Source organism: Harpia harpyja, chromosome 1 (genome assembly GCF_026419915.1).
Source record: "Harpia harpyja isolate bHarHar1 chromosome 1, bHarHar1 primary haplotype, whole genome shotgun sequence".
NCBI classification, from domain to species: domain Eukaryota; kingdom Metazoa; phylum Chordata; class Aves; order Accipitriformes; family Accipitridae; genus Harpia; species Harpia harpyja.
The window spans coordinates 105,839,892-105,862,269 of record NC_068940.1 but is presented as its reverse complement, the minus strand read 5'-3'; the positions used below and the strand labels follow the sequence as shown (position 1 = coordinate 105,862,269).

At 44.1% G+C, this 22,378-nt stretch overlaps 1 protein-coding gene and 1 long non-coding RNA gene across 6 annotated transcripts in view; one reads left to right on the top strand and one right to left on the bottom strand.

Annotated features, from left to right (window-relative positions):
• CCDC13 (coiled-coil domain containing 13) overlaps positions 1-19,336 on the top strand; it is a 36,069-nt gene extending 16,733 nt beyond the window's left edge. For 3 of the 5 annotated variants that reach the window (XM_052808167.1, XM_052808176.1, XM_052808185.1), the window contains 9 exons: positions 254-418; positions 1,933-2,109; positions 3,764-3,970; positions 5,145-5,281; positions 7,613-7,696; positions 8,503-8,631; positions 11,089-11,243; positions 15,312-15,426; positions 15,960-19,336. In XM_052808167.1, the coding sequence (XP_052664127.1) occupies positions 254-418; positions 1,933-2,109; positions 3,764-3,970; positions 5,145-5,281; positions 7,613-7,696; positions 8,503-8,631; positions 11,089-11,243; positions 15,312-15,426; positions 15,960-16,119 (1,329 nt within the window). In that variant the 3' untranslated portion in view covers positions 16,120-19,336. The remainder of the gene's footprint in view (positions 1-253; positions 419-1,932; positions 2,110-3,763; positions 3,971-5,144; positions 5,282-7,612; positions 7,697-8,502; positions 8,632-11,088; positions 11,244-15,311; positions 15,427-15,959) is intronic. The other 2 variants (XM_052808203.1, XM_052808194.1) reach the window with 2 other exon arrangements.
• Positions 14,115-16,883, bottom strand: LOC128151137 (uncharacterized). The gene is made up of 2 exons (XR_008238284.1): positions 16,770-16,883; positions 14,115-16,012 (listed from the first exon to the last, which is right to left on the bottom strand). It is a non-coding gene; the product is annotated as an uncharacterized LOC128151137 (long non-coding RNA).
• Positions 19,337-22,378: the final 3,042 nt, after the last annotated feature.

Sequence of the window (22,378 nt, the reverse complement as noted above, 5' to 3'; positions counted from 1 at the left end):
GTGTCCTGAGTCTCCTGTAGGTCTGATGTCATACGTCCTCCCTGCACAGATGCCCTAGATAGCTACATGTTTGTTAGCAGCTAACAAATTTAAACTTGAAAGAACAGACACTGCTCTGTGTTAGTTAACCACGATAATGTCAAGACGTAATATGATGCTAGACTCTGAGCTCCCTTTGGTTATGTCCTCTTGGATGCTGGACCACTGGATTCCCAGTAAAGACCCTGGATGAGTTGTCATTATTGTCCCCTAGGTTCGAGAGCTGGAGAATCAATTGGGTCAAAACAAGACCAGAACATCACTGAGTGAGATTGATGAGGAATTGCTGGCACTTACTGATCCAAGGAAGTTGTCAGCCCAAGAGAAGAACTTGTTGAAGATTCGCAGCTTGGAAAAAGAAAAGAAAGAAACCTTGGAGGTAAAAACCTGTGAGCTGACAGAGTCCTGTTTGGGTATATAGGGTGTAATAACTTGCCTTACCTTCAGGGAGTATGTTACACCCTAACAGGAGACGATTTCAGAAACCCATTTGTTCTGCTGGCAGAAGTCCTGCCGCAGTTCACAGACTGAGCAAAAAGCTTCCACACTTGTTTTCTGTATTGCACTCTTGGCTTGGCCAGGCATACTGCTGCAGTACAAGATTTGGTCTTCCCCTCTGCTGTATGATTCATGTGTCGGATGCATCCACTTCATCTGAAATGTGGCTACCTGACAACTGTGCATGCTCTGTGATGTTAGAGAGGGGGAGAGAGAGGCCCTGGGTTGCAATGCAGCTGGTACTGGCTTTATACTGAAGGCAGAAAGAAGCCCTGCTACATCTGCATCCAAGCTCTGTAGCATCCCCCTCACCCTGTGGCCAGATGTGCATTCTTCATGCGATGTTAAATACAAGCATCCCCCTCATACCTCATATATCTGTATGGCTGTGGGCTTCTATATTTAAACAAAACAGAGTTGAGAATTACACCAGACACCCTCTTAAGAGGCATTCTGAAAATGAGTCTTACCCTCCATCTATCACATGTAGTTGCTATAAAAATAAACAAGCATCTGGTGTTTAGGGGTGAGAGAGGCTATAGCTAGTGGCACGTGTAGTAAACCCCGAGGTGGAAAGGATACATAGGCCTGTGTCTGCAAGAAACATGGGTAGTGAGGGTCAGCTACACATATTCAGCTTAGCAAAGCACATCTCCCCGTTCTCCTTCTCTGTATTTGCTTCTGTAGAGGCCACCTGGCACCATTCCAGAGCTTGATGAGCTGTTGCTTTTCTCACCGCAATTTACCCGTGCAACAGAATGAGCAATGGGGTGATACACACCTTTCATTCTTGGCCATGGGAATGGAAGAGAAGATTTATAGCTACAGGCCCACAGCACAGGGAGGATGTTCCTCAATAACTATAATCTGCACGGCTCCACTTCTGCCTTTGTGTTTCAGGCTCCTTCACAATAACTTCCCCTGTACTTGTCCGTTACTACTTAACTGCTAGCGTGCTCCCTGGCCAGTTTCATCTAGGTGAAGGCATGGCTCAGGGGGCAGCGTATACCAGGGACAGGTTCTAGCAGACAGTGTGGCATCACCACCTGCATCTGGAAGGAAGAGAGTCTCCCCGTGAATAATGGTGAGGCAAAAGAAAAAGCAGGAGCATACAGAATTAGGTTTTAACACAAAATTATCTTTTGCTTCCTGGCATGTACTGAATCAACCTAGTCCACTTGTGTTCCTGAGCAGACAGACCTTTTTTTGATGCTGCCAAGCCGGCAGCGAGTAGTAGCATTTATAATTTCTACTTACTTAGGGATGATATTGTATGCCATTTCCATTTTTTAGCTTCTACCAGGCAATGTGTGATTCCTTTAGCTCACCAAAGCACCTGGGGCTTGGTGATAGGCTATAACTGTCATTTCCTATGATGTGTTTGCATCACTGCAGAAACTCACTGGGGAACATGATGCTCTCCAAAAAAGTCATGAGGAAGTGAAAAAAAAACTCGACGCATCAAAAGCCAGGAACAAAGTACTGTGCAGTGAAGTGAAAACCCTGAAGGAACAGATCATAACCTTGCTGGAGAAAGGAAAACACGATGATGAGCTCATAGATGCCTTACTGGTACAGTCTGACTATTACTGTTGGTCCCAGCCCCTGCAGATCAGCCCTTTTTCTATAAGTGGTGAAACATGATGTCATTTAATGACACGATGACACAGACAACCTTAGGGTATACAGAGGCCTGATGAATCAAACTGTGACAGCCAGAGGTTTCCTAGCCAGCTAAAGCCCTTCATTTTGGATCAGATCATGTAAAGGCTGCAAGACAGCACCAGGCGTGACAGTTGCAGTCAAGTGGCTCTAAGCTGCAAGTATTGGAAGAAATCTTTTGCAGAAGGATTGAAATAGGATTATCTAAGAGGTAGAGGAAGGGCTTCATTCCTGACCCATGAAGCTGGACTGCATTCTCTGTTCTGCTTTCAGCTCCATTGGTAGATTTTTTTTTTCTTAGAATACCTGCAATCTTGCACTTTGATTTGTTGTATTACACAGCCCAAAACACACAAGCTGAACCATGAGTGCTAAACCATGTGCACATTCACTTGCAGTAGCTGGAGCTGAGAGGATTTGGCCCCTTCAAAACCAAGAGTATTAGCAGAAACTCAAGATGCAGTTATGCTGAAATAAATGATTGTTGTCATGGTCTTGCAGGATCCTTTCGTCCTGCCATGGTTCTAAATAGTCTTCCCCAATTAAAATAATAGAAAAAAATTATTAGCCACTTCTTAGTAGGGTTAGTTCTGTGTTTCCTGATCTAGCTCCTCACATTTCAAATCACATTTCCTTGCTTCTATATGTAGGTTTTAGCTAAGACATGCTTATGACTAAGCTGGCATTCATGTTTCTGCACACCAGGCAGCCATGGGGAATATGGGTACTGGCTGGCAGATTAGGCAGATTACAGAGGAGCCAAATAACAGTTGTCACTTTTGCTAAGTCTGAGCATTCTCACTAAAATGATTACAGAAAAATGTGAGTTTACTTGGGAAGGAATGGTTAACTTGTTTTATCCCTTACATCAAAGAAGCACCTTGCTTGCAGTTTGTTGGCCTAACAGAACAAACTGTCCGACAAGTATTAGATTTGTCAGTTTGAAAAAAACTCCAAAACATACTGGTAAAACAGCCTAGCCTCATAGCTGTCACCTCATACTACCCTCATCTTTTAACATCACTATCACACAATCTGATCATGTTCTAATTTCACAAAAAGCACATTGAATCTACTTTTATCCAGTTTATGAAAAAGTGACCTTCTTTGTCAAAGGCCAGCCTTTTTTGCTGTCTTTTCTGTTACACTCAGGAGTAAAGCTGCCAGCATACTGAATCACTCAGTTGGCTCAGGTCTTTTCTACCTGTACCATCCAGTCACTAAAGTCTTGATATGACCCACAGGGACCAGTGGGGACACTGTCCTTACCCAGCTGCCTGTGTCTGAGCTTTGCAAGTAGATGTGCTGTGCAGTCCTTTCAATGGATAAATGCTGAGAACAAGATAAGGTGGTCTCACACTTAAAACATAACGGACCAAATTATTGGAGTAGCACTAGTGACATCAATATGCCTACACCAAGGAATGGGTTTAGCAGGGCAGCGGCTTGCTCTAGCATTCCTAAATGGGTATTATTTGTCTTGGGGGGTGTAGAACACCCAGGAAGTCTTAATAATCATTGTATATAAAAGTGAAGATCTCACTTATTGTTTCTATTTTATCAGAGCCAACAGAAGCAAATGCAGGAGATCTTAAAGCACCTGAGCCAGCAGGATGAGAAGAACAAGGAGTCCCAGCAGATGCTAGGGCAGCATTTGAACAGTGAGGTTCAGAAACAAAACTGCCTTATAGAGCAGCTCAGACAGATGGTGGCTGAACGAGAAGCAAAGGTTAAAGAGCTGGAAGAGGAGATTGGGCAACTCACACTTCAGGTAGACAGTCAGAAGAAATTAACTAGAGGAGCACACTTTTTAATCATTTTAGATCTGCTCTTCCACTTCCTTCTGCCTTGTTACCTGAGATGGTTGCTAGCTTGAGACACTAATACCTGTCCTACTGACAGTCTCTCCTGATGGAATGATAAACCAGGAATTCTCTCTTGTAACACTTAAGTTTCTTTTCTGTTTGTACATAACTTTCCTTCAAGCTGTTTAAAGAGTAGAAAACATAGAAATATCAATCGCATCCACACGTGGCTCCATGTCAAGACTGTCACATGACTTGACAGCAAGGGTTGGGCTGCAATGAGGACTTTTTAGTATTCAGCATCCTTGGCTGCTGAAGGAAGCAAGCAAACAAACATAGGTGATGCCAACATCAGCAAGCTGCCATGGTACCCAGCTACATCCCCTCATGGAGTGATTTACTAGGGACCCCTAGTAAATTATTCTCATATCCCACTGTAAACCACTTCAAAAACTTCCTCTCCCTCAGATGTCCAAGCTATAGATATGAGTCTGATGGGTCTCAGGCATATGGAAATTTCATTGTACAGATGAAAGAATTGGGAATGTTGGCCCCTTATGGACTAGTATATTAAAAATGTTTTCAACTTCTTTTATGGTCTAGTGTTGCAAGCTGACAGAGGCAAGGTGGTACTATTGCAAGAGCACAGGCATAGGAGTTGAGAGGCAGTCCACTAACCTGCTAAAGACTTCTCCTGTGGTGTGGTATCTTCCAGTCAGGTTTTGTCAGAGTATTTAGACATCTAATTCCCATTGATATAAAACCCTCATAGGGTTATGGTGAGATTGTGAATCTGTCAGATCCCTCAGTAATGGGGGATAAGCATTGAACCCAAGATAAAACTTGGGTTAGGGACACAAGCCACCCGTGCTGGCACTGGTAGTGGTGGTGCTGCGGTGTGGGTTCTCTAGTGACACTGTGTGCACCCTATGATTTCATATGAAACTGCACTTTACTGACTTTTGCTTTGTTTCCATCCTGAAATCCATAGAAACTGAAGAAAAGTTTCTGAGGAGGTCCTGTAAATCAAAAGTTCTGGCATGCTTGTAGCAAAAATCATGAGCTGCTGCTTAGGCAGTGATGCAGCTATTTTCCTCTGAACTGTGTAATTGGTTTTATAACCTGCTCCAACATTAACAGAAGAAATCTGCCCATCAAGGGGACGGTTCAGGAGCTGCTGCTACACCACCCTCTGAGCACTCAGAAGATCCAGGTTTTACTCTGCTTAAGCCTCTGGCATCAGGCAGCAATCAGGTTGGAAGGATTGGATCTGCTCGGTAAGAAGACCCTAATGTCAATGTTTAAAATTGTTGTGAGTTATTCAGAAGCATGGTTTTCACAGACAATTGTATCAAACCACAAGTGCTATGTACCAACAGCTGTGGCAGTCTGTTTACAGTATATGGGAATCTCTAATCACATTATCTCTTGGACTTTCGTCCTGGAACAGAGAAAGATATACAGACTTGCAGACATTACTACATTTGGCATGATGGTAGTGCAGCTAATTCTCTTTCTCCAGCTCAGATAATGTTTATGTGGTTAGCTTAAGTGCCTGTGATTCTTCTCTCTTATGAGAAACGGGGCTTCTAATGAGCAGACTTCTGAGAGATGGGTGGCGAATTAATACAAAATGCCATTTTAGGTATGCACTAAATCACTGGCACATTATTTAAATCAATAAATGTGCTTTGAGTAGGATTTCCTTGCAGAAATGTTGAAAACACACCACATCATTTGTTCTTAACAAACACTCTATAAAGCCTCACTGAGGACCACGTAAATTACACTAATCTTAATACAGTGGTAAATCTGATTCTTGTTTACACTGATGTGACTCTGTGTCACTCTGGCTGTGTAAAGGGACCATAATACCAGAGCAAGTTTTATCCTTTCCTGTTAAAATGCTGGTTTTGTTGCTAAAGAGTTCATGGTCTAATTGACAATGAGGATTTGAGACTGGTCTTCTGAGGAAGGAGGAAATTTTTCATCAAGTTAAAGTTGCAACTGATTTCTTCTATGTAATTTTAACTCGCCTACCACTTTACTTTACACGCTGAATTTGGCTTTAAAATTGTCAGATGTATCCCTGAGTCTAAGTAGAGCATTAATACAAAATTTAAGAAAAGTTCTTCTCAGTGTTTTCGAGTTAGAGTTAAAACGTCCTTAATTTGAAAGTGTCCACATCTCCATTGTTATGCCCTTCTGACTGACTTTATTCTCCCACCTCTAACTCGGCAGAAGCTGTGCTCTCATGGAGCAAATCTATATTTTATCCACTTTTTTACTTCATATGTCTGCTGATGGTAAGCAGAAGGCAAGCAGGAAAACAAGGTTGGGTAATGGCTTTGTAGGAGCTGCTAAGTGCAATGCATAAATTATTGCTTGTATACGTGGCTAACATATCTCTGTCATGAAAATAGCTGACATGTCAGGTGGGCAGTGAATGAGTCTGAAAACTGCAAGAGCCATTAATAACTTGGTCAGCAGGGCTCAATCATTCCATTAACTTTAATATGCTGATGAACTCTCTATTCCATTTTACTTTAGTGAATCATCTTTTCCTATCAGGAAAGATGAAATGAAAAATGCTATAAATAGGAACTAAAGCCCCTTGGAGATGTCAAAGTAAAAATCTGCATTGTTAGACTGGGCCACTTCTGTCATTAGCAACCTTAACTTGATTTTAGGATTAACTACTCCTAGCCTAGAAGGCAGCTGTGCCTGTTCCACAATATTAAGGTTTTATCCTCTGTTAGCTGCAGCCTAAAGGCAAAGAAACATGGGCAAAGTCTACGGGGACTTGCCTCTAGGCAGCTGAGCTCAAGTTTGGAAAACAAACACACACTAGATTTTTATGTCCCAGGCACACACATCATTACGTGTAAAACTCATCCAGACTGGAAGTGATACTCTAGTGTTATCGGCTGACTCCTCCTCTTACACCACTAAGCCTGACAGATCTTCCTGAGGGTGTCCACAAAGTAGAAGGGTTCAGAAAACAATATAAAGTATATTTTTCAAGGGCATTTGGAAATAAAATTGTGTACCTTGTTGCAGAACAGGGGTTCATTTGGTTATGAAAGCATACAACATGCAAACACTATCAAACAAGCACAGTAACCTGTGCTTGTCTCTCACCCTGGTGGGTGAAGGTGTAAGATGAGAGTGCTCTGTGCAAGGGTCTAAGGCAGTGCCTGCAAGGAAACAGGGCAGCAGTGGCTGCTTGTGTGGCTGCGTGCTCAGCTTGAGCCAAGCACGGTCGAGAGCTATTCCTGCTCACAAGTTGCTGTGTGGCTACTCAGTGACATGGAGCTCCACAATGCTGGTCTGGAGTGCCAGCAAAGTATCCCCAGAAGCACAGAGATCAAACGCTGAGCTATGGTTTTTGTACAATGGAGACACAAGGTGTTTTTGCAGCGTGTTTTGGAGTCAGGGAGCAAGCTGAGCTATTGTGTATGCAGTGCCTGTGTGATACCCACTGAGAGGGCTCTGGGAGCCTTTTCCCTACAAAGCAGCAATAAACACAGACATTGGAAAATGACCGGAATTCTTGGAGGACTGCCCTCCATAGAGCTCAGTGCTTAACAAAGGTTTCTTCCTCCCAGCACCGTGTCCAGGATGGGCCATACACTTGTAGAGTCAGCAGCTACTGAGCCTTTCCTTCTCAGTAATAACATCCCACCTGGAAGGTATGTATATAAACTTCATCATAAACAAGGGAGGTTTCCTGCCACGCTCCGCAAGCTGCTGGCAAGCCTTATCCTTGTCTGCCTTGTTTCTGTAACGAAGAGCTTCTTTCACCATCCTTTCTACTTGATACTGCCAAAGAGCTCTGACACAAGCTCTAGTGTCTTCTTGCTATCTTAATTTTCTAATTGATTGCTAAACCCCATTTTTCCTTTTTCACCCCCAATCACCAAGATTTCTCCTGCTTTTTGTTCTAAAGGAGATACACCTGAATACTCCTGTGCGGAGAGGTCGGAGAAGTAATGAAGTACATAATAATGGGATACATGGGAAAACTGTCCCTTCCTTTCATCACATATTAGGCACAAGAACGGCCATTGTACTAATGCTGCCTGAAGCCTTTCAGTGGGAGAAAATCAATAGCATGCCATTTAATAGCTTAGTGTAGCACTGTGGAGAATCCACATATAGGCTTCTTTTACTCTGGCAGCAGCAATGGGAGGAGAGTCAGTGAGAGTGAATTGATCAGAGGTGGAAGTTTGTTTTGGGGGTGATGGGAAGGGAAAGCATACTTGTGAAGGAAAAGACCTGTCCAATGAAACTCACGGTGGCTTTATTTCCAAATATTTCTGTCCCATTTATTGCAGTATAGGGATTGATGCTGGGGGGAGGTAGTGAGCCTGGCTCTGCATTCTGGCTTAGTCTTCAGACAAGTGTATTTTGATATGTTTTTCAAATCCTGTCTTTGTTTCATTTCTTTCATTTGTGAAATGGGAAACAAGACTCTCTACGCTTCTGCTGCTTTTAGGCTTGCTGGCACTGACAGCCCGGATTTGAAAGTGCTGCAGACACAGATCACAGAGCACAAGGCTCTCTGCCAGGCTGCTGAAGTGGAAAGAGACAGGCTCCTGGAACTGGTCACTGTGCTGCAGAAAAGGTAGCGGCTGATTCTACCAGTATCCTTTGTGGGATGCTGTGATTAAGGAGATCTTGAGACGTGTGAGAGTCTATAGCATACAGTACAGTACACTATACGCTGCCAGTGTGATCCTTTCCTTAAATAGGGGCTTTTAAATTTTTTCTGCTCAATTTCCCTGCCTGGTTGATGATTCATTTTTTTTATTATTCTTTTAGAACAAAGGACAGGAAAAATGGAGTCATCTTCAAGCTTGCTGCACCTATATGAAACTAGAATTCGTGTATTTATGTATGTGTGGTGTTATTTAGGCAGCAATATTATTAATCAGTAGTAAATACTGTAATTATAGTTAGAATCTGACTTCTGTTCCAAAAGCTTTTCACATTCTTTTAAGTTTTCCTGTATCCACTTTTAAATTAATTTCTTCTGGTTTAACTGAAGCATAACGGTGATTTTTTTTTCTATTATTCAGTTCAATTTAAGTGATGTTAAAAGCCAGCTGTGTTTTAGGAGGGCAGGGGAAGCAAAGTCTTTTCTCTTTAGATACCTTTTAACTACTGCTTTTTTTACCAGTTAGAGGATGTCTATTATTTGATTCCCAAATCTGTATTCCAGTTTGTGGAAAGATATACTTTTTGTCTGTCTGCTTTTGAATACAATAGGCACTATTTGCTTGCTTGCTGTATTTTACACTAGTTATCATTTCACACTTGTCTAACTTTTGTCCCGTACAATTAATTGCAGTCAGAAAAATAAATTTTTTTGTAACTGTGGTAAAGGTATCATCCCCTGTGTTTTTAAGGGCTAAATCCTGGAAATACATACTGGGAGAATTTTATTCATGTTTGTAAGCCCAGTGACTTTAATAGAGCTATGCAATTAGATAAGGATGGAGGTGTGAGTGATAGCTGAAATGGGGCCATCACAAATATGGGATAATGAAGAACACGGAGTCAATGAAATGCACAGTTGCTTGTAAAATGTACCATAGACTGATGATTCAGCAGCATCACGGTTATCACACATTTATCAAGAGCACGTAAAGTAAATTTTGTGAGATTGTGTGCAATAACTCTTGGAAGACCTCAGGATAATATACCATCCGGTCATATTTCAACATGAATATGTGTAAAAATATCAGGCATTCCTCCTCTTCCTTTCCCCTGTTGGAGTGTGGGTCAGCAAAGCTCAAGTAACACATATAGTGCCTAAGTCTATAGAGAGAAGAGCACTGGGAATGGTTACGAGTGGGATTTTTCTACAGCAGCTGACAGAATTTAGGACTGTGTTTCACAGTCACTTACTGTGGAGTAGAATATACTGTCAAAAGATACACCGTTGTGAACGGTTTGTAGGATTGGGCCCTGCTGGGGGAAGGGGAAGAGCTAGAGGAACATTTAGTTTAAGTAAGTTATTCATATTGGCAGAAGATTTAGTGAAATCTGACTAGTCTTGTCATTTTTCCTCCACTGTTTGTCTAACGTGGATGCTAGGGGAACACCTGGTCAAATGAAAGTTTAGTGAATTCAGAACCACTGAGAGAAATATAATTTCTCATAGAGTGTCACCAGCCTGGTAATTCACTGCCACAGGAGGTCAGAGTCTTGCCTGTAGCTAGATTTTTAGGACAGTGATATAATTTTATTATAGTTGTAATATTTTTTTAGTTATGCCAGCTAGGAGGGAAATAAGACTAATCAAGTCTCTTGATTCAGGGAATAATCAGCTATCACCTGTGGGGTCAAGAAGGAAATTCTTTTATTCTGCACTGTACAATACAGTGAGTCAATTCAAGTTTCTCTCTAGCTTTAAGATCCTTTGAATCATTTGGTATCAGGTGCTGCCCCACACGAGATGCACCACTATCTGCGTCTGTGGGCGCACATCAAATTTTTGTAGCTAATTTTCTAAGATGTTGTGCGGGGTGAACAGAGAGGCACTTTGCTCTTCCATTCTATACTGCAGGGTGAACCTTCACTTTCTCTTCCACTCACTGTCTAATGGCTAAGTTTATTAAAAGCAACATCAAGTTTCTTTTCTTACTTGCAGATAACTGACGCAAAACAGCTAAATGCTGGACAGTGTTTTTATAAACTATTTTCCTTCCAAATTTTCCCAGTGTGTTTAAAAAATGCATTTTATTATTCTTGTAATAAAAGATCTCTCCTCAGAAATCTGCAGCTTGCCTGCCCATCTGAGTGGTAAATTCACACAAGTAGCCAGTGTTAAGAGTTCTAGGCAACCTCCATTAATGAACCCATTATTTCCAACTGTACTCAGTTAATTCTGGTTTGCAAATTTGGAGGATGTCATCTGGAAAAATTTTACTGGGATTTCTTTCTTTGGATGCATGGAAAATTCTCCTTTTCCCTCTGTTGGGAGCTGTGCAGCATGAAGCAGGATTCAGTATCAAGACTGACTGATCCTTAATAGTCATGACATAAATAAGCTTAACGACCTTTTTTTGCCTATCAGGGTGGAGGAAGGCAGCAATAAAGTCTTGGAAGCTGAGAAGAGGCTTCAGGAAGAACGGCGGCGATGTGTCATTTTGGAACAGCAGCTTGAAAAACTGCAAATGGATCCAGGGAGGAGCACAAGTGCACAGAAACCTCCCCTCAGGAGCAAAACAGGTGAGGTGGAGCACTTATCTACAACTATTTCCCCTGTCCCACCTCTGTGGTTAATAGACAGAAACAACATTTGGACTCTAATCCATCAAACCTACACAAGTGCTTGACCTTACACACGGTGATTTGGACCTACTCAGACCAGTGGAACAATACGGAAGCTGAAATCCTGGCCCCACTTAATTCAAGAGGATTTTGCCACAGATTTAAGTGTGACCAGGACTTTTGCAATACGTTGTTTTTATGGGATGACAGTCTGTGGAAAAAACTTGACACTGCTCTGTGTTGCCACCATGCCCACTGCTGTGTTCCCTTTGCACTTCTGCCTGAGGGATTCATCTGAAGGTTAAGAGCAGAATTAAAGGACGCATCCCAATTTAAGGCCTGTCAGTGTCTATGAAAAACTATTGCTGGTGATGAAGTAATTAGATCTGGTGTAATTTATTATCCCATGAACATGATAATCTCCTGCTATAAATATGAAAGCCTCACTAGCATAGTTAAAGGAGAAGAATTCATGGTGGATGTTAAATTTTTATTTCCCTGATCAGATCCTTTTATTGCTTAAAGACTCTGGTTCTGTAAAGTGTCTAAACCAATAAAATGGCACATATTCTTAAGGAAACTTTTCCGGTGGTTTCCCTTTTTATATGTATTTTCATAAAGTAAAAAGACTTTAAATGCCAGGATATGAACAGTAGGAATAGGAATTTCAATTTGGCAAATCCTAGGATGCCGTCCGGCTGAGTTACAGTGATTAGAGAGGTCATAAGCCTCATCAGAGACCTTGTACAAGCTCTTGGCCTGCCCCACACTGAAGCGCATGATCTTGGGCCGTAGGGGGACTGCTCTGCAGCTCAGCAGATGCATGGCGTGGCTTTCTATCATGACTCTATCCAGCGCTGTGGTGTGTACTAATGCTACCACATCAGCTTCTTAGAGCTGATCTGTATTGAGCACGCTGACCTGCATAAGCAGTCACCCCCTCTTCCACCTGCAGTGGTGTCTTGTTTCTTCTTGGGCGTGGGTCAGACTGAGGTAAGAAACGCTGCTGTAACTGCATTGCATTTCTTTGCATCTCCCAACATAGTGCTCTTGGTCGTATGCATGTTTGACAATAAGTTCTCTCTGCTGCAGGACCGTGATGCAAGAAATCACATGTTGTTGTTCTCTATGATCTCGATTCATACCAGAGAGCTAGGGTCTCCAGTGTAACATCTACATCGTGTTCAGGACCTCAAGGGAAGCACTGCCATTCACCCATCCAGTGCATAGAGAGAATTAGGTGTATGGGACAGGATTCAAAGGAGCCTTTATCCTGAATGGGGACTGAATGATTGCTTCAGACCTGCTCCTCTCTGTAAAATATGGATCCGTTCCTTAGAGCAGAACTGTTGTGTCCTTAGAAAGGGTTCCAGCCAACACTGGGCTCATTCCGATGTTTTTCTGTGACCACTGTTTTTTAGAGCTGTCTTACCTGTATTAACCGAGAGCCTGACAGCAGAAAAAGTAGTACAGAAAAACTTAGATCGTAATAGAAACCTAGTGCTTAGAAACAAAGTGCTGCAGCCTTTGGCTTTTAGGATATAGGACATTCTCATCTTGATAAGAGAGCAGTGCTGGGCCTCACAGAAGTGGTATCATGGCATGCTCTTTGTGATTCCCAGGAGGGTTTGGAGGTGAGAGGCTTTGGAGCCCTCATACGGTTCTGCAGATGCCCAGAGGAAGAAATCAGGGTGTGTGGAGGGACAGGTAGTAGTCAGGTGAGAGTTGTGGGAATACAGCTCTCAATGGTACACTTTTTACTGACTCCATGCCTTAAATAGCATGGGAGCATTTTGGTGCTGTCTTCTAGAGGAGAATTTAACTGAATTTTTGAGTGCCCAGACTTTCATACAACCTGGTAGTGTAAAGAGTTGATGTGTTGTTCTGTTATCATATATGTGCTCCACTTAGATTTCCCTTGCAACCCCAAAGAGATACAGTGGTAAACTCTGCAGGTCCTGAGCCATTTTGGTCAAGTTGTTGTGCTGTAGTAAGTTTGGTAACTCCCCTCTGGGAGACTGGCATTTCATAGCCAGAGGAAGCAGGCTGTTCTTACCAGTGTGACAGGGTTCCTTCTTACTAAATATTTAGTTCATTAGCCTTGTCTGCTTAAGGACTAAAAGCAAATGTAGAAAAGGATTGGCAGTAAGACTAATAAGAAGAAATCCTCTCTAAGTCCATAAGATGAGTAGGTAACAATCTATTTCACCACCCTTCTTTGAAGAGAGCTCAGCCCCTTGTGATGTGCCAAAACTCTGGAGTTTGTACAAGAAACGAGTCTACAAGTCTGTAATATACCTCTTCAGCAGAGCATGTAGGTTATCTAAATGGTTTCATGCCAGATAGTTGAGGAATTAAGAAGGAATGAAAAGCTTGAATATAAAATAGAGACTAGAGAACCCGCTAATTAACATAATATTTTCTTTTCTTTCTGGAAGTGCAAAATTGGAGAGAGCTGATCTAATTGCTAATCTAATGTTTCTAGTCTCTTCAATTCAAGGGAAGTAGATAATGATACTGAGTAGCTAGAAACAACCCAGTTGTGTTTTAAAATTATTCATGCTTTTCATTTTTCGGGTTTTTTTCTGTCTTATCCAAATTTCAAATTAGCAAAGAATAATCCCAGAGGAGAATAGGTAAGTAACAGCAGGTTTTCCTCAGCCCTGTAAAACACAACCTCAAGATCCAAAGCATTTCTTTGTTATACAACATAACCTTTTCTTCTCATATGTTTTTGTTAGAGTCCAATACTCTCTGACCAGGTTCTTTTAGATATTTCACATGAGAAGGATTTAGTGTTTTAATACCAAATTTACTTATTTGAAGATATTTGACGTTATGTGGGATTTTAAATTGGAAAAGTGATACAGCAATGTACTGAAATCACAACACAAGCACAATATAGGAATTGCAATGTACAGTTGAATCGCAACACAGGTATGATTCCCATTACCGGCCTAGATGCTCACTGTCATGATGCTGTGTGTCCCCAGTTTTGCTGGGAAGGAATACGTGGATTGAAGCCATCTCAAGTCTTTATTTTCTTCAAAGATCATTTGGCTGGTTTTTTTGATTTTTATACCCTATGTTGGCCTGAACCACATACACACTTCCCTCATGTTGGTCTAGCAGGCTCAAGGTAGGTAGTACTTTCCATTGATTATTTTAGAGAAGGCCATTTACATTTACTCAACTGATTCAGCCGATTATCTACAGCAAAGACCACCCTCCATTCCGCTTGCTATTGGGATAAGTTCAGCATCCTCTACGGTAGCTATGGTCACTTCCTACATTCCTTTTGAGCTTCTTGGGTACATCATCCTTGCCTGTCTTCTCTGGGCCTTCTTCCATTGTAGGGATCGACTGGTCACTCACAGTTTTTTGCTTTTCCAATCCCAGTAGTAAATTTGAATTATATTTTCTTTATAACCCTGAAAAAAGTTTTTGCGTCCCTTTGAAATGACAGGAGCAATGGTGCATGTTTTGGGTAGGCCTTTATTTAGGAAATAATTCCTGATTTAGAATCTTAGTTTGAAGTACCTGTTTGAGTGCTTCATTGCGTTTAACCAATGTTGTGTTTATGCTGAGGATCAAAGTGCTTTACAAAAGCTGTTTTGGTGTGTGCCACACGCAAACATCATCACAGGCATTCAGGAAGCAACAGTTGCCATAATCTTAAGTGAAACACAATGACAAGATTAACATTAAAATAATCCTTTTCAACTGTTTCTATCACCTATTCTTTTGGCCACTTAAATATTTTGGATGATTTTTTTTTCTTCTCTAAATAGGTAGGCATATTACTGCATTTAACCCAGAAATGCAAACTCATCATGTTTTAATTTTGCTGAAAGGAGATTAAAATAAAAGCCTGTCCTATATAGTTACAGTATCTTCATGGATATACCTAGAACTGAACAGATTCCTTAGTATTTATTCACTATTTCCTGAGATTCACTCATTGTGCTACCAAGTGAAAATGGTTGCTTGTTTTACTAAAACCCCATTTTGTGATTAAATCTACAGGCCAGTCTGCAAGTCACTCAAGACTCACCTTGAATGTGAGCAATAGGAAGGAGCTCTCTGCAGCCCAGCTCTCCAAGTTGCCTCTAGAATCGCAGATAGAGGAGCTGAGCACAAGGTATGGTTTCCCTTCCTCCATGCTGTTACTCACAACAGCTAAAACTCATTGCTGTCCTTTTAGCAGTGATATTACCCGCATCCGCTCCTCAGAAGATAAAACCTAGCAAACTCTGTAGAAATCACAGATCCTCTGGTCTGAGCTTGTCTATGCCATTCTACACAAATTTGCTAATAATTATACAGATACCCAGAAATATCAAGCTAATGCAAATGTTAACCAACACAAAACACGTGCAAGGAAGACACCTTTTTTTTCTTTTTCTTTCTTTATGCGTTGATTGCAAGCTTATTAGTGAAAATAAAATTATAATCTTTAACAAAACAGATCTGGAAAGTATCTTGGTCATCTAATACTCTTTTCTACCTCAAAGAGAGAAGGAACAAGTGTTAAGTCTGCTCTTTCTCACACCTGTCATAAAATTACCAGAGAGCATGTGTTTCAGTGTTTTCTTCCCCAGAGCTGAAGCACTGTTCTAATTTGCTTTGAAGCTCCACGGCTCACATGAAAGTTTTCCTTTTGTTTCCTCATAGGCTTGTGATCCAGCTGGATGAGAACGAAGCTCTGAAAGCTGCTTTGGAGACTACTGTGAGAAAGAAAGAGGAAGACTTTAAACTGTATCAAGACACAATGGACCAAGTGAAGGATATCTTTTTACAGGCCATTCGACAGCAGAAACAAGAGACCAGTTAAGCAAGATATTCAGAGTCCTTTGGACTGCAAAGCAGGGAGAGAGCCCAGGCATCATGCCCATGAATTGAAATGCAGTGGCAGTGTAGTTTTGCAGCCTCAGATCATGTCATTTCTTTAGCATTCGCAGAAGAGGATGAGAAATGGAGGTGAAATACAAAAAGAGTGAAGGTTTTGCATGTCAGCAAATTCTGTCAGTAAGAGTTAGGAAGCAGCTGGCTCACAGACTGCACATGCCGTAGGTTGGTGCAGTTTAGGAAGCTGCAATTCTACAGTGTGATTTTGGGCAAAACCTCCCTAGTTTCAACAGAATTTTCCTCAAGAGTGCTCGATACTCAATATGCTGCTGCCTTTATCAGCTCATAAAGGAATTTGCTATACAAAAGTTATGCCGGCTCCCTTCCAAAGTCATGCCAGGAACAAACCAAGTTCTGTTTTTATCAGCTCACTGATACCTGTCTGCCTCAGGCTTTCTGTCGTGTGGATTAGCCTGGCCTCTGAATAGCTGCAAGTGAACTTTTGGGGGGCTCCACTCACCATTCCAACCTGTTTCTTTGCTTGAACATATTAGCAGCAGAGTTTTCTGATACTCAGTGGAGTTTCCACTGAAAAGGTAGACTGTGCTGATTACGCCTGCAATCAGTCAGACCTACCTTAAATTCAGCTTATTCCATAAGATACTTGCCATCTAGGTGATGAATTTCCTATTTCTGGGTCTCTGCATTCATCCACCAGGCAGGTCTTGTTCTCGCTAGGAAGAAATGCTAACAAAACGCAGGCAGGTCCTCACCGCAGTAGTGGTGGGACTTCTGGAGATGCCAAAAACACTTGCATCTCTGTCCTTTTCTCTTGCAGCATGGTGAGAACACCAAGTGCAAGCTAATAAGGCATTAACATGCAGCCTGCCAGCAGAGAGCTAGCCTTGGGGATTACAAGCAAATGGAGAGCTAGTAATTTTTGTATAGTGCTGCTTTGTTTCTCGGTTGAAAGTCTTGAAAGCTCTTCTTTTTCTGCTTTGCTTTTTGTGAGTGTGAAGTTTGTCAGACTTTAACCCCAGCCACCACCAGTGCAAAGTGGATTTGTGGACAGGCAAGCCGCTGCTCCCTTCCCCAGCATGGGGATTGCGTCCTGACTCCGCTTGCGCTGCGATAAGGCAGAGTGAAAAAGAGAGCAGAGTGGGAGTTAGTCCAGATGCGGTGAGGGTAGTGTCGTCCCTGTCTTTTTCCTGCTTAGGTTCAGAGATGTCTCTCTTCAAACAGTTCACGAGTCCCTGATGGAGGAGGTCACGGAGCTGAGGGTTAAGCCTCCCCGTACCCAAGAGCCCTGCTCCGCTCCCCCAGCGCTGGCCTGTATCTCAGCAAAGCTGTCAGGTACTTTCCCGCAAAAAGTGGGACCAAAACAGTTCACTGCCAAATTCCTCCTGCTCACCCTGCCAGTAGCATCAGAGGAAAAGGCATCTTGCAACCTGTAATCCTTTCCTCCCGACAACTTGGGGAATCGTAAATCCTGGATTGAGAGAGAGACACAGTCTCGTTCAAGTGAGCTGCAGTTTGTTTCTGTTCAACTCTGTCCTGATGATTATGTAGCATGGGGTAGAGTGAGCAGACAGAAGAGGAGAAATCAGCCCACCTCCAACAGATATTTTAAGGACCTGAAGTAGGGAGGTGATCACTCTCAAAAGCTGCCTGAGCTGTGGCAAGAGGTGTGGAGATTTTGCTATGCGGTGGCTGCTAAATTCAGGCTGGTAGCTTGCTGCTGGCGATTCTGATTTCGCTTACACAGAAGTGTGAATCAATAATATTTTCACTTAAGTACGGGAGAGGCAATCTGCCATCCTTTCTAATACAGCGTCAGCGTTTGTCCCCTGTCCCGTGACAAAGCAGTGAAAATCATACCACTCTCCAGCAAAATGGCTATGAATCAACCAATGAAACACAGATAAGAAACTGGGAGTGCTATATGTTACAGAACTCATATGGCTCGCTAGCACACGGTGCAAACCTCAAGTGCTGCAACAGTTATTTCTTTAAACATATGCTTGTTTGGGGTTGCACAGAAGCATTTTATCTTTTTTTTTTCGGCACAAACACAGAGCAACACGGGACACCTTGACAAAGAAGGAACTAAGATGCTATAAAATAGTTTATTTACAGAACCCATACCTGTAAGTAACTGTTTCTCATGGAAATGTGCAATCTGTCTCCCATCACAGAGCAGGGGGGGAGGGCACTGAATACAGGCCAAATTGTCCAGGTCTTCTGTTTTCACCTTAGTTTTGAAATACATTCCCTCTGCACTTCCACAGAGTGACCTGCCTTCAAATTCTCCCTGTGCTGACTCTTGCAGCAATTGCTTCCCAGTTTTCAAGGTATGAGACCGATTTTCTTGCAGTGCATGTCATTTCATTGCTGAATGTAAGAAACCCTGACAGATCTTGGAAACGGCAGCCCTAGTTCATCTGGCTGCAGCAGCCCCATGTCCTCCAACCCATCACTCAGAGAATAAAAATAGTGAAAATATTTTTCTCACTGCCTGCAAAAACCCGTACCACTGGTCCTCAGCCACGGAATCTCTCCAGCACGTTTGATGTGCTGTTTGAGCTACAACATATCTTTTAGCAATGTAGCTGGGCTTGATTTGAAACCTCCACAACCCCCTGCTTTCCTTGGAAGTTTGTCCTCATGGATAATTACCAGCCCATTAAAATCCCATGCTTCAATTCTCATTTGAATTTCTCTGGCTTCAGTTTGCAGCCAGTCATTGTTATGCCTTTCTTTGCTAGATAAAAGGGGTATGAGTACCCAGCATTTCCTCACTGGCAGAGCCCTCATCCAGTGTAAAGTCATGTCACAGGCTGCTTTTTGATAAGCTCTGAGTTTTTTCAGTCTCATTGTAGCTAATGGTGGTGACAGGCTGGTGGTGACAACGCTCGGCACCATGGGCACAGGCTGGTGGATACAGTTAAGCTGTGAAGAACAGCATAAGGTTAATTTTGCTGCAAGTATTTGAGGCTATGGACACTCCTTTTTAGGATTTGGCCAGCTTCTAGCTAATGTATCCTAAGAATATGAGTCCTCCAAACACTTGGTCTGAGCCAAATGTTGTCTTCTACCCTGGAGCTGGGCAGAGCGCTTCCACGAAGCAGCCATGAAGTGCCTGACAGATGCATCCGATTTTAAAAGTACAACTGAACCGCTGGGAATAAATGACCTTTGATGAATTGTCATGGTTTTCCTTTCGGCCTGCCGCGAGTCATCTACCTGCGAAGAACAGGCATCGCAAGAGTGCAGCTTTCCAAACTGGCCGTAAGGTGAATTAAGTTGCATTAGCATGGTTAAATATAGACAGTATCGACACAGGCGAGCTCTCCCTGCCCTGGGCTCCGCTCGGCCAAGTGGTGGAGGATCAGCCAGCAGGTCAAAGCCGATCCCACTGTAACGACTCCGATTTAGAGCGGTAGATTGGGGCTGTGGGTGGCTCGTGCCCTCCCCGAGGCTCCAAAGCAGGATGGAGGTGCGAGGAGGAGACAGATTTCAGTCCTTCCCGTGGTTGAAGTGGGGAGGAAGCCAGTGGCAAAGGGGAACTAAACTGGAAATTGCTTTGCCAACCCCTCCGGCAGCGGCAGCCAGCAGCTGCTACTGCCCTGCAAGCTGCAGGGCCCTCGCCCTGTGCATGACAAAAGGAATGAGGTTCAGCTTTAAATGGAAAAACACTTTAGCAGAGCCCCCGCGCTCTAAATTAAGCCACGACTGAGCCAAGAGGGGTATTGGGTTTCTCCCCTCATCCTCTCCCCTCCGAGCCCTGCTTGGGAGCCGGCTGCTCCCGCGGGACAGGGCGGCCTCGCTCAACAAATGCCACCTCAATCCCCACGCGTCTCCGCTTACAGCTCCAAAACCCATCTGCAGGCAGGGGGTGAAGTCCCGGGCTTTAAGAGCAGCTCGTTCGTCAGCAAGAATATTTTTCCGTGGGGTGCTGCGTGGCAGCAAGGCGGGGGGGGTCATTCCACCACGTTGACCTAATTGGGGCATTTTTTTCAGGAACAGGAGGGGATCACGAGGAGAGGAGCTGAAGGCAGTGGGCTTTGAGCTGACGCGGGGTTGTCCCTGCCAGGTGGTGGGAGCCTTCTTCAGAGTCCTTCCCCAGGGCAGCAGGAGGTCCTGGGACCTTTGATGGGGTTGATGGCTGCTATGGGGGACAGGCAGAGCCGTTCTGGGGGTGTTGAGAGGAGTCCTGGGGGTGACCGTGGATGGATGGATGGATGGATGGATGGGGCACGCACCCTCCTCTCCTGAGCTGTCCTGCTGGCAGGGAGGTGCCTGCTGAGGTCCTGGTGGGGTTGGCACGTTCCCAGCGACACGTTTGCATGGGGAACCCGATGAGGCAACCTAAGGCGGTATAAAGCAACCCATGCGGGTTATTATAACCCTCTCTCCTTCCAGTTCATCCCATAAAGAGCTGCTCCCGCAGCAGGGAGACAGCAGCGTAAGGCAGGAGCAAGCAGGCAGGAGGAGGCTCCTTTGGTGTCCCCATCAAACATCTCCAGGTTGTGCCATGTCTCGCTGGGACAGAGCCGAGCGCCTTTCGTTGAACCCCACCACCTTCCCGCTCACTTTCTCGGACACTAAAGAGGGGCCCGGCCTCAGCTCGTGTGCTACAACTTCCAGCAACCTGCCAAATGTTTGAAAAAACTATCATTTAAATCAGCTCGAAGCTATAAACAGCCCTTCGTCGTAAAGCAGCAGCACTGGGGCAATAAAACACGGAGGCGTCCCCTGTGCTGAGGAAGGCACGCTGGTCACATTAAAAATAAATCTTATTATATTAGAAATCAAGAGCGGGTTGTTTTTTTTTTAATTTTAATAATATCCATAAATTAAAGCTAAATGATTTTTATCACCATAGTTCCCAGAGCCTCATGAAAAACCGCCGCCCAGCCCTCCATGTTGCACTTTCAATCCAGCAAGATCACAAATTACTCGGGATTAAAAAAATTCAATAAAATAAAAATCTATCATCAGCCCAAAACTTTCTGGGTGCCAGTGCCCTGGGAGAGCAGCACCATGGGGCCGTGACCCTCCTGCCTTCCAGGACCCACTCCCTGGACCCCCCCCAGCATCCCTCACATATCCAAAAGCGAAATCCCCATCGCCTCCAGCCCCGTGGCCACGCAACGGGGTCCATCGTGCCTCCAACGCGGTGAACGCTCAGAGAAAAGGATTTTGGGGTTGGTTTTGGTTGCTGCGTGGAATAGGATGGGGGGGGGGGACTGGGTTTGGGAGCCAGGGAGGGTGACGGGGACTTGTCGGCCCCCTGGTACCCCTTTGGTCATTATCTTCCTATACTGTCCCGCCACCGCATCCGTCTGTACCCGCTGGCGGGGGGGGGACAGACACAATTTTCCCTCCTGCTGCGGCTCCTTGACGTATGGCCGTGGCTGGCCATAAACCTCTGCCCTCCACAGGCGCGGGGAGCGTGACAAATTGCATCGCTGTGCTTATCTGCACCGATCTCTTAATTACTTCGCCTCTAAGCACCCAGTCAATTATGTCAAGGTCTAAAAAGCTGAAGTCCCTGGGCAGGGACCGAGCTGCGGCAGCAGGACGAAGCCTGGGGCTCTGGGGCATCCGAGGGGCAGGCAGCCAAATCCTGCCTCATCTGCTGCAAATTAAAAAGTGGCTCATTAGGTGCTGAAACTGTTGGCCATACAGCCGTCGGCCAAGGCTTTCTGTGGAAAGCCTCTGTCTGTGCACACCAAGTTCAAAACGCTGCTAAAAAAGCTTTTTTGTTCGTGGCAAAGCTGGGCTGACCTGAGGGGTGCCCATCCTGGAAATCCTCCCTCTGGAGCCCAGAACATGACTCGCTTCACCCCAAAGCGGACAACCCATGGAGGTATTTATAAAATCCAGGGTCATCTGCCTTGGTTCTCCCCCCTGACCCTACAGGCAGCTCAGGAGATGCTCGGGGTCATCGGTCCCAGGGTGAGCTCTCCCCAAATCTGATTGGGGTTTGGTAGAAAGAGCTTGGCGCGGGACACGAAGACGGGTCTGACGCCGCATTTACTTTTTCTTGGCCGACTTGTATTTACATACCCCATAATAACGGAGGCCGCAACCCAACCCAGCCCCTTCCTATCCCCTGTTTTGGCTGCAGATGCCAAAAACCAAGAAGGAGACCCCGAAGACGGTTTGTAGAGATGTTGCACCCTCCGAGCCCCGCGCCGATTTAAACACTTGCCCGAGCCGGGGAGCCATCGCACCTTTTT